We start from the raw sequence: 12,970 nt of genomic DNA on the forward strand, positions 1-12,970 counted from the left end.
GATCCTGCAGTCTAGGATTATAATAACTAGGCACAGAAGGTGGATAAACAACCAAAGGGGGATGGAGTGGGGGGACAAGGTGACAATAAAGATGGATATGTTCGCATATATGAGTAGTCTCAGAGGGTGGTCTACACAGCTGCCGGGAGTGAGTTTTGCAGTCTGGGTCAACAGATTTGCACTATCAGGGCTAGGGTTAGCATGCTAAAAATAGCTGTGTAGACATTACTTTGATGTTCTGGTTTGGGCTAGAGCTTGGCTCTGAAGCCCACCCCTACCCCTCAGACTTCAGAGTCCGAAGTCCAGCCCAACCTGGAATGTCCACTTTGCTATTTTTAGTGGACTTTCTAGCATGAGCCCTGCTAATACAACTCTATTGACCCAGGCTGCAAGACTTGTCCCAGCAGCTGTGTAGACATACCAAGAGTCTCTTTTTCTTGATTACACTTGGCCTTTGTTAGCCAATGTGATGCTGCTAAAGTTCAGAGTCTGTTACATGGGAGCAGTTTGGGTAAATAGGAGAATCAGAATTAGGTTTCATAAGAGCTGGGCTAGGCAAGTCATATTTTGGACCACTGAGTTGCCAGCATCAAATAATCCTTTAAACTTGTTACTGTTATATACTGGTAATTTTTTGGTTCAACTCAATGAACTTTTATATATTTGCAGGAGTACCAAAAGCTAGTAGCTACAGGATGCGAATAGCATTATTCAGAAGTGATCTGAACATCTGAACTTTTCTATTGTGTTTATATGTGGAAGTAATAGTCAACTAGCAGCCAGGGGGATGCATTTGCAATGATGGAATGTTCTTTTTTCCACTTATGTGAGCTGATAAGATCTTTTAATGCCCAGAGTTTCTGATTCCATTTTATGTATAAATGATTGCTGCTTTAAACCATTGGCTATGGTTTATTTATAGAGTAATACATAGTTCACAATTAAATGCCAAGCTGTAATTGAATCAAAGGATTCTGCTGATGCCTTGAATCACAAGGGTGCAGCTCAAGTGCTTTATAAAGGGCAGCAGAATCTAAGACTAAATTACAGCCTCCAGTATTCAATCTGGGATCATGCATTATTATTTATAATACAGATAAAAGGATTATTATAATACTGAAGTAAATAAAAAGAAAATGCATCAGACAGCAGAAGGCAGAATGCTTGCAAAGACTTTCAGTTTGTGCTGTGGGAGACTAAGGATTATACTGTACAAGAAATAGAACTGGAGGAAAAGTATTTGGTAAACAGTTTTATTCTTAAAAAAAACCCACAAAACTTTAAATGTTTTCTTAAATAAAAGGGAAGTCTATCTTTCATGGCTTAATCCATGGTAAATTCATAATGTTCTGCTAATATGGTTATAACAAATGTATTCCAAGTGCTAGACAATTCCTTTCTTGTAATATTTTCTACAGAAAGAAAATACAGATTCAATACATTTATCTCAAGTGATTAACAGAATAAGTAAATGTCTCCAAACCTTATAAAGTTCAATTTGATTAGGCAGTATGTGAACAAAACAAAAGAACTATTTTCTAGTATAAAACCTCTAGTCTCAAATACGGCAAACACCGTGTGCACAAAGACTGATTGACAAAGGCTGTGTTTATTACAGAAGAGCAAAGATTACTTTTAAAATGTGTCTGATTGCACTTACAAATGTGATATACTAATAGAACAATAATGATAAACTCTATAGTCATTAAAAAGAACAGGAGTACTTGTGGCACCTTAGAGACTAACAAATTTATTAGAGCATAAGCTTTCGTGGACTACAGCCCACTTCTTAGTAAGTTAACAAGGAAATAGATTGTAAACTATTTATTAGGAATAATTTTTAATTGTATTAATCTCTGTGATTGAAATTCTCTCATGAAATTTCTCCACTTACTTGCTTTGTCAATTTCTTATACAAAACTTAGTGTACATGAATCAATACATTAGAAGCAAGAGGAAGATCAAAGACAGGGTAGGCCCACTGCTCAGTGAAGAGGGAGAAACAGTAACAGGAAACTTGGAAATGGCAGAGATGCTTAATGACTTCTTTGTTTCGGTCTTCACCGAGAAGTCTGAAGGAATGCCTAACATAGTGAATGCTAATGGGAAGGGGGTAGGTTTAGCAGATAAAATAAAAAAAGAACAAGTTAAAAATCACTTAGAAAAGTTAGATGCCTGCAAGTCACCAGGGCCTGATGAAATGCATCGTAGAATACTCAAGGAGCTAACAGAGGAGGTATCTGAGCCTCTAGCTATTATCTTTGGAAAATCATGGGAGACGGGAGAGATTCCAGAAGACTGGAAAAGGGCAAATATAGTGCCCATCTATAAAAAGGGAAATAAAAACAACCCAGGAAACTACAGACCAGTTAGCTTAACTTCTGTGCCAGGGAAGATAATGGAGCAAGTAATTAAGGAAATCATCTGCAAACACTTGGAAGGTGGTAAGATGATAGGGAATAGCCAGCACAGATTTGTAAAGAACAAATCGTGTCTAACCAATCTGATAGCTTTCTTTGATAGGATAACGAGTCTTGTGGATAAGGGAGAAGCAGTGGATGTGGTATAACTAGACTTTAGTAAGGCATTTGATATGGTCTCACATGATATTCTTATTGATAAACTAGGCAAATACCATTTAGATGGGGCTACTATAAGGTGGGTGCATAATTGGCTAGATAACCATACTCAGAGAGCTGTTGTTAATGGTTCCCAATCCTGTTGGAAAGGCATAACAAGTGGGGTTATGCAGGGGTCTGTTTTGGGATCGGCTCTGTTCAATATCTTCATTAAGGAATTAGATATTGACATAGAAAGTACGCTTAAGTTTGCAGATGATACCAAACTGGGAGGGATTGCAACTGCTTTGGAGGACAGGGTCATAATTCAAAATGATCTGGACAAATTGGAGAAATGGTCTGAAGTAAACAGGATGAAGTTTAACAAAGACAAATGCAAAGTGCTCCACTTAGGAAGGAACAATCAGTTTCACACATACAGAATGGGAAGAGACTGTCTAGGAAGGAGTACGGCAGAAAGGGATCTAGGGGTTATACTGGACCACAAGCTAAATATGAGTCAACAGTGTGATGCTGTTGCAAAAAAAGCAAACATGATTCTGGGCTGCATTAACAGGTGAGTTGTGAGCAAGACATGAGAAGTCATTCTTCCGCTCTACTCGCCTCTGGTTAGGCCTCAGCTGGAGTATTGTGTGCAGTTCTGGGCACCGCATTTCAAGAAAGATGTGGAGAAATTGAAGAGAGTCCAGAGAAGAGCAAGAATGATTAAAGGTCTTGAGAACATGACCTATAAAGGAAGGCTGAAAGAATTGGGTTTGTTTAGTTTGGAAAAGAAGACTGAGAGGGATATGATAGCAGTTTTCAGGTATCTAAAAGGGATAAGGAGGAGGGAGAAAACTTGTTCACCTTAGCCTCTAAGGATAGAACAAGAAGCAATGGGCTTAAACTGCAGCAAGGGAGGTCTAGGTTTGGAGATATTTAAGAATAGGTTAGATAAATGTCTATCAGGGATGGTCTAGACAGTATTTGGTCCTGCCATGAGGGCAGGGGACTGGACTTGATGACCTCTCGAGGTCCCTTCCGGTCCTAGAATCTATGAATCTATGAATGGTGCTGGACTGCTAGCCTTGAACACTGAAGTCCCCTATGTGTCCACAGAAAAATACAAAATGAGCATCAACAGTCATGCTCTTCCAGACTGCTCAACCAAAACATATTCTAGAAGGACCACTTTTGGGATGAAAAGATAATTTAGTCTTCACGCTCAGTAAGTCTTTGGGTTATCTGCTGGGAACCGGAATAGCATTCTAGTGCTTCTGGTACTATCATTTATAGGTGACAAAAAGCACACGGGGACATGCATTCCAGCAACTGTGATACAGGTGTTCTGATGTGGAAATCTGTCCCTTAGGAACTGAATGAAGTCTGCCAGATCATTACTCATAGGTTCCCTACCTACCATCAGTTAGTCAGTACTATTTGCTATCACCACTGACCCGGATGACAGATGAAATGCTGACCCACAAGAACCCAGTGTGGTAGCCTGCTACCAATCTCTTGAGCTATCTGTTTCCCAGAACCTTGCATTATAAGGACATTTGGACTTTTTGTAGGGGATGAGGGAAGAGGGGAGTGGAAAGAGGGTAAGATACCTGCTATCTCTACATCCAGCAAACCCCCTGCCACCTCCTCACATCATTTCCTATACCACATGAAGTTGCAGTGGAGACAGGAATTGAACATTCGTATGGAGCTCAAGAATATCCACAGTTATCATAATTAATGGTAACAAAAATGTTGTGGAAGGGATATTAATCTTCATGCTTCAATGCTTAAAGCAATCTCTGTTAGAGATCAGGATGAGTCAAGGGGGGGGGGGGGCGGGGAATCACAAATTATTTGCCTATGCAGATTGCTTGCATCTTTCACTGAATCATTTTGTACAGGTCAATGTTGGAGAGAGCATACCAGATATGATGGACCTTGGTATGATCCAGTATGGAATTCCTGTGTTTATTTAGGGGCAGATCCATGGATGTTCCTTTGCTGAACACAAAAAAGTTACCAGCATTAGAAGAATTAAACAAAGTATCATAAGCATATAAAATAATTTTGGCTATGATAACTATCTATTAGGGGTGGTGCTTGTCTGGTAGGGGGTGGGCAGAAAAGTAATGTTTCATGACAACTATTAATGAATTAACAAATCATTATGGAATCAACCACCTGGGAAATCCCAGATGTGTATAGAGTTTTGGTTTCTATGCTTTTCATGTCGGTTTAAGAATTTAACAAATGCTCCAATTTGGTGTTCAGCCAAGAACCTGTCAGGTTTGTGTTGAGAATTTATTAACATTCTAAACAGAGACTTGTGTTAGGAGTAAAATATCTGCAACCCTTATCTGAGAATGGAACCTTCTTTTATCACCTGAATAGTTTTGTCAATCTTGCTACAACTCCATGACATCTAGAGGCAGTTAAGTTTGAACACTTAAGTGAATCTGAATTTTGGATAAAGAATCTAATCAATTTAACTGTCCTTAGGTGCTCATTACCAAAGTATCTAGGCTAAACTAGGTCATTGAATGTCATTTACAAAAATACCTTACATGGAGATGAGAGAACAGTACTTCAGAAGAATGGTCAGGAAAGCAAATAGCAGTCAGGGTACATGACAAAATCCCTCATCAACCCATGGGCTAGAGGTTATCCTCACAACTGTTGGTTCACAATTATCACAGGTGCCACCTTCCTCCTTGACCCAGGAGTGCTCAACCCCCGCTCTGCCCCAGACCCCGTCCCACCTCTTCCCACCCCTGTTCTGCCCCCTCCCCTAAGCATGCCCTATCTCCACTCCTTCCCCTCCCCCCAGTGCCTCCTGCATGCTGCAGAACAGCCGATCACAGTGGAAGGTGCTGGTGGGGAGCTGGTTGCTGGTAGGTGCTAAGCACCCACTATTTTTTAACCATGGGTGGGCCAGCCCTGGAGTCAGCACCTATGATTATTATTATAATAAAACATTTGTAAAAGCACCATAGATGTGCATAGTGCTGAACAGAGAAATTAAAGACACACTCACTGCCTCAAAGAGCTAACAGTTTAAAAAAAGTTTGAGTATTACATTAGTACATGAGAAATGCCATTAAAGGTAGAGCAAAAGTAAGACACAGGTACTACGTGGAAAATGTAAGGTGACTCAAGGACATATTAGACTGGGCAAGGGTGAGGGAGGTTGGAGGCTAGTAGAAATAAAATCTAGATTATCACTAATCCTAACATGGCCACATAGGACGCATTATTTTTGCCCTCTCCTCCCCCTCAGCTGCTGATGTGAGAGAAGAACTGCACAACCTGTATTCTCCACTATAAGAAAGTGGATGAGAAGGTGCTAAGAATGGGTGAGGAGTGGATGGGGAGTGGCCAGAGCCACAAATTCACTCCCTCCACCCAGACACAGTGGAAATAGTGGAAGAAGCATATACATGGGGAAATAAGGTATGCCCCCAAAGAGTGAAGTAGCTTAGGTACCCCACAGCTAGGGGGAATCATGGGAGAAATGGTTACTGTGACATACCTTTAGGGTGTCCCTTTGGCTACATGCTGTCCTTTGCAGAATGTTGAGCCTAAAGGTTTAGTTTTGCTCTAAAACAGCTGTTTTCCTTGTGTCATTTGAAATGCATCATACAAGTTCCTTCTCTTTAAATGAGATTTTCTGAGGGTTGCACTAGTATATGAGTAACTTCTTAAGGGATTGTGGGAAGAAGTGGGTTTGGAGAAAAATTGAAAAGGAGGCACAGAACAAGAGTGGAGAATCTAGGCTTAGTGCCAGAAAATTATCATTGTACTTTAAGTATGCTGCATGGAAATTAAAAATCCCTTGAAAATTGTCATAAAAGTAGAGCTCTGACCCAGAGTCCTTGGCCACAACATTCCTGTATGTATTGTAATACACTATGCTGTGCAATGGTTGGTGGCTACCCATCACCACAGATGTGGGTATATTTCAAAGCTGTTATACGCATTTTGTATAGTTTGTGAAACATTTGGAATTCTTTGGGGAAGCTGTGATATATAAACACAAGGAGACAGATTTTCAAAAGAGCTTAGTTCTCAGGTACCTAAATGAAGTGGCCAGATTTTCAAAAGTACTTAGAACCCAGCAATTCCCACTAAGAACAATTTGAAAATCTAGCCACTTCACTGAATTGTCTAGTTGGGAACTGAGCTCTCAAGAGGCTATTGTCCAAGATTTCTTAATATTACCTCTACCCCGATATAACGCGACCCAATATAACACAAATTCAGATATAATGCGGTAAAGCAGCGCTCTGGTGGGCCAGGGGTGCGCACTGCGGTGGATCAAAGCAAGTTCGATATAACACGGTTTGATTTTTTGATTCCCGAGGACAGTGTTATATCGGGGTAGAGGTGTATTTCATTTTTAGGTAAGAAAATTAAAAGATTCCTTCTCATTCCAGTAATCTTCCAGTCACCACTATCACAGATTAACTGAGTTACAACAAAACCAAGGATCTGATTCTCATTTTGCTCTGGTCGCATTTTATACCCACTTTGCACAGGTATAAATGACCACACAAGTGGAGAGTCCTGCCCCAAAAATCTATTCATACTGAACTGATCACTGAAATATCACATAGATGGTGTGGTATATCATTGAACTAAAGCTTTCAATCTCTCAGAGAGGCAACAACAATTTAAGGAGAGAGAGCAGTGAAACTGAATTGGGGAAAGTTAGAAAATATAACATCTCTTCCTTTTTCAGGCCTTGTCAAGATATCATTCCAAATTTAAGATTTATTGATTGGGTCCAAATTTTCAATTTAACTCTCTCTGTGCACATTCACACAACGTAATTGTGTATATATGCAAAATCCTAGCTCATACCTGCCTCTGTACCAGGACTCTGGTGATGGATTTGGGGAAACTTGTCCTCTGCTGCTATGTTAAGCAGCATTCTACGCCCTGCTATTTCTAGGGCAAATACTCACATCTGTATTTTGTTAACATTCTTTTTCCTAAGAGAAATGGTGTGAACAAAATTTAACCATTCACTCAATAATTCATGAGCCAGGCTGGAGTAAATCCATTTTTAAATTCAGGCAGCTACAGAGAATTTCTTACCATATACACCTGATTCTTACATACAGTATTACTTAAATAGTTTCTTTATATTATTTACTTTTTTTGATGGACAGAACTGCATAGTATTTCATTGCAGACTGAGCTTACCTCCCCTTCCGTGGACTGCAAGTGCAGTTCTTTCCTACACGTTGCCTTTAAATCTCCTGCAGCTGCACTAACTTGTACTCCCCTGGGAGCTTCCATTATCAAAGATCTAGTTGGAGACTCAAGTCTGAAAAAGAAAAAGTATCCATTAATAAAAAACCCAAACCTCATATAAACAGCATGTGCTGATGAAAATCCATTGTCAAGACAAAGAAAATGAAAAGTGAATTGTTGCATGAGTGGTTTATTTATTATTCTTTGTGACTCCGATTCAAGAAATCACCTAAGCATGCACTTAAGCCCATCATTGTTCAAGAAAGTACTTAAGTATGTGCTTAACTTTAAGTAATGGGATTTATGCATGTTTGCTGTACTGCTTAGGGACGCTTTCTTGAACTGAGGCCTAATTTAGTTGATAGTTGCTCCAAGACTGAAGTGTCGTTAGTACAAATATGCTGCTTTCTATTGTGACTGCTGAAAAGCAATGTCTAACCTGTGTATGCAATGCCAGATGTACATTTAAACAAAATCCAAATTGAAATGTTTCCTTTGACTTTTTTTAACAACAGTTTCAATTCTGTTGGACCTCTTCTTCCTTCACAACATATAAATAACTACTACTAACTGCACTGGAGCTACTCACTTGCTTGGGGATGAGGAGGCGAGTGAGGAGTGAGAGATCGATTAGGCCCTCAGCCTATATTACTCTGCTTTCTGAACACATTTCACCCCCTTTTGCAAACTGCTCACTGACCTCTTCAACCCCACAATATCTGCCATATTCTCTGTATCACTTCTCATTGCAATTACCACATTTCTCTTTTTGTCCATCCACTAGTTCCCCCTTCTCTCTCTTCTTTTCCTCACACTCTGTTCTCAAGATCCTGGACCACTCAAAGCCAAGGGGTGAGCTCTCTCTGCACTGCTAGCTCACAGTTCTCCACTCTTCTCTGCTACTGAGAGTTGTAGTGGTGAGGATTTGTGGTGATAGTGCTCACATGCAGGGCTTAAAAGGACAGATGGTCTAGTGGACAAGGCCCTGCACTGGGATTCAAGTGGCATGGATTCAATTCCTGGATCAGCCAAAGACTTATCATGTGATCTTATTTAGAATGAGCAAACTTGAACAAATCACTTAATCTACACAGTAGCTCAGTTCTCCATTTGTAAAATGAGGATAGTACTGCCTAACCTCACATGGGTGCTATGAAGATGAAATCCATTAATAATCATGAGGTGCTCAGATACTATCACAACGAGAGCCAGTTCATCACCTAGATAGATAGCTGGAAGAAAAGTGGGTGAAGTGGTTTGTTCCTCTGCATTTTCCTTCTATCAGTTTGATCCCTGAGTAGTAGTTCATAATCACCCAGAAGTATAACAAAATGTATTTATAAGGGGATGAAGAAAGGAATTGTTTGATATAAAGGATTTGCCAGCTAAAGTCAACTGAAATAGCTATTAAGTAGCATAGACAACTGGGTTTAGGCATATTGTAATGTTTTATTTATTTATTTATTTTGCAGACAGGAGATAGTAGTCATGGATTATCTTCCTGAAGCCAAAAATACCACATTACATCAGGGATAATGGAGATGAGGCATGAGTTGAATGTCATGAAGATAGCATCTGTAAAATATTTCTGACTGCTGGGTGTCACCAGCACTCAATGGGAATAAATCTGAAAGCAATTATTTAAAAGTACAAGATATAACTTAAATATGTTCTTCAGATATGAAATGATCAGGTACTAAGCATTTTAGATACCGGTGTTTAATGGCAAATGCAAAACATGAACACATTATCTTCTGTTAAAGAATGGGAAAGAGAGCTTTTTTGAAGGCACATGTAACATTCTTTGTTCTGAATGATTTTGTCATGCAAAATGAAGCAGCAAGTAGTCCTGATTATTAATTATGGTTATCACCAACATAAAGCACATAAAGGAACAAATAATAGGAAATGGAGGTAAAGGGAAAAAACCTCTAAAGGAAGGAAGGAAGCTTAAAACATCAAATTGTTAAAAATGACAGTTAATGGGAATCACTATGAAAAATACACTCTCTATAAAAGGACCCATCCTTTAGGTTTGAAAAACATGATTGATCCTTTCATTCATCATTTTGGGGTAATTATATTATTATTGCTATTATACATAAAGGCAACTGGAAAGTATCTAACTTTTGTATTCTGTAGTGAATTCTCTTTATTCTTTTTTTATTTGTTTAAGTAGATAGGTGCTAGTAAAAGATTTTGTGGCTACTTTCACCAATGCAAAAGAATGTAAATCTTCATTATGTTGTCATATAAATAAACAAAAATCTCTAATATGTAGTTATATATTCTATTTGTTTATCATCAGTCTCATTCTTTTACCATTCTTGTATATCAAGAACAGAGACCTGTATATATAATATATATTTTGTAATGATCATAATTTTATTCTACACTTTTGACATGTCTCTTTTTTGAGCATCAAATTGCATTCACCTGCAGTAACCAGCAGCCAGTCTAAATTGTTTTCATAGGAAATTTAGGCCACAGTTTAGCAGTCTGATCCACAAACACACAAATGTTGGTCTGTGCATATCTGATTGCAGAAATATACATATTATCCATTTAGATATTTTATTAATGTTATAGAGTGAGCTTTTAAAAAATGTTAACTATTGGCATAATTCAATTTTACTACTGTTTATTACTATTTATTTTACTACTCAGTATATTTCAGTGTGTGTAATGTTATTTAGAACTTTATTTTCTATAATCTCTATACCTCCTGAGTTACCTTTATCATCTCTTAGTCAAGAGGATATAACTGCCCTCTGTTATATGTATTGCGCTGAATGGATGACATTAACAATTCCACATTACTGCTGGCTTCAGAAAATCTAAACCACTATTGATTTTGCCTGGAAGTTTTCCAGTAGAAGGTATAGTGTTGCATACGCTGATCTGTGTTGGGTAATATCTTTCACAGCACTGTAATCTTTTCTATAGGATCACTAACAATTATTTGCAATAAATGTGCCACAGTGCAGTTCAGAATTGTCTACTCTAGTTTCAACATGATTAGTCAATTTTCCACCAGTTTTATGAAACTGCTAAGTGATTGATTGCATGAATCGAAAAGATCTGAACAGTGAATTCCTGAAGAAGCTATTAATATTGTATTTCTGTGCACAGTTGAAAGAAATTTGAGCATTTTCAGAAAACAAAAGAATGTAAGCAGTTAATTGAAATTATTAATTTCAGCAATGTGATGTATAGATGAATTGTTGAGATGATTTGCAGTGTAGTTTTAAAAAGCTATCTACTAGTACAAATGATTTTTCTTATCTTTTTACAGTTACTTCTGTATTTTTATTATTCTTTTATTTATTATACATCTGGAAAGAATCTTAGGGGCTGTGTGACCTGAAACTATCAAATAGAAAAGTAAAAGCCTATATGTTCAGAGAGATTTTTTCCTCAGTAGGTGTTGCCAGGGGATACTCAGACCCATGATGTAGAACACCACTTGTTTGTCTCAGTCCTTTTTTCTAAAAGCTTTTATCTTTGCCATAAACCTATTGCAACATTGCATGATATCATATTCATGTCTCTAAAAATGCATAATTTAAATGGCAGCAAAGGTCTCTTCTGAATACTGTAGCAAAAATCTGCTTTCCTTTCAAATTTACTAATGGCCTGTCAGAGTGCCATTTACTTCTGTGAGTGATTCCTAGTCACATGATTTCATTTTTTTCTACCCAAGACAACAAGCAGATCTCACAGAGCAAAAAACTTTATACTACCTCTGTTATTAGACAGACACCTTAATGTAGCAGGAAAGAGAAGTATGCTTTTAAAACAAGGATCTTTAAAAATGTAATCTGCCAATTCCAGACAGAACAGCTATCCAGACTAAACCAATCTCAATATTTCGGTTCAAAGTTCAAATGACACGTGACATTAAATTGAAATGACACATGAACCTTACATTTATGATATTCCATTGTGCTGGATCTGAGAAGACTGGTTGATGGTCCACTAGTGAATTGAATTACACAAACACTGTGTACTGGGCAACGAGCAGATTCATGATGTTACCAATCTTACATTTACATTAAACCTTTCACCCAGAGGGATCCTCAGACACTATTACAAACAGAGGATCACTTTGCCGCTTCTGAAGGCCAACCGTTTTGGGGTGAAATGGGTCATCTGTCCACAGTAGCATTATACTTCAGCTACAAGGAGCAGTTTAGGAAGGCATAATTTAATTACTCACCTCGGAATTTGGCCAAGAATACCATATGATGAGTAAGGGGTCAGTACCTGAGTTTTTCCATCTCATGCAATTTCAAGGTACCCTCAGTTGAAAAAAATGTTAGGGGGCCTTGTTTTGCTTCATTGTTTCTCCTCCTCACCTGCTCAGAAAACATATAGGCCCTGATTCACAGTGAGCTGGTTGTGGCTCCTTGATCTTCAGCCACTCAGTGGAATACAGAGCACTAGGGAGCCTAATCTAACTTGTCTATTGGAGTTTACCTCAGTGGAGGATCAGGCATAGGGGCCTCTGCTCCACTCTAACCCTTTCCACGTCTGCCTCATCGCCAGTCCACCACTTACATGTCTCTGTCCTCCCCCTTACACAGAGTTGGTAGGGAGGCTGGTATAGGGTTATATCAACTGGCTTTACATCAGCAGAGATTTGCCCAACACAGGGAGAATTCTCCTGTGGGAATCTGATAGACTTCAGTTTGCTTTGTGCCCCTTGAGCAGAAAATCCAGCCCACAATATTCAGTAGAACAACCAAACCAAATTTCAATCTGTATAGATAGGGCCTCTAATTTCTCTTCCCATGGTATCACTGGAGTCCTTTCCCTCTAGCATGTGCAAGTAGCTAGTAAAACTTAGCATTGTAGGGTAAGTCTGCTAAAAAGGAACAGGAGTATTTAAAAATGCGCTGCTAACCAGAAAACACACATGAAGAAGGGCATCCATTTCCCCTTATCCAGATTCTTTTTCAGTTAGTATTATTTTATGGACTTCTATAGTATTACAAGAGTAAAGATACACCAACAAAAAGAAAAGAAAAAAATCTATCTTGTCTATTAGGTACCCATTATGAAGATTTTGGCATATTGAGAGAAGTGTGTCAACCATATGATGTATCCACTGGTGCTTGTGGGCAGTAAAATTGTCTTAGATTGGCAGC

General features: G+C 38.6%; 1 protein-coding gene across 2 annotated transcripts in view; it reads right to left on the reverse strand.

Moving 5' to 3' along the window:
- Positions 1–12,970, reverse strand: part of SGCZ (sarcoglycan zeta) — a 393,503-nt gene that overhangs the window by 14,176 nt on the left and 366,357 nt on the right. For both annotated transcript variants that reach the window (XM_054028998.1, XM_054028999.1), the window contains exon 6: positions 7,770–7,893. In XM_054028998.1, the coding sequence (XP_053884973.1) occupies positions 7,770–7,893 (124 nt within the window). The remainder of the gene's footprint in view (positions 1–7,769; positions 7,894–12,970) is intronic.

Source organism: Malaclemys terrapin, chromosome 5, assembly GCF_027887155.1.
Source record: "Malaclemys terrapin pileata isolate rMalTer1 chromosome 5, rMalTer1.hap1, whole genome shotgun sequence".
In the NCBI taxonomy this organism is placed as follows: domain Eukaryota; kingdom Metazoa; phylum Chordata; order Testudines; family Emydidae; genus Malaclemys; species Malaclemys terrapin.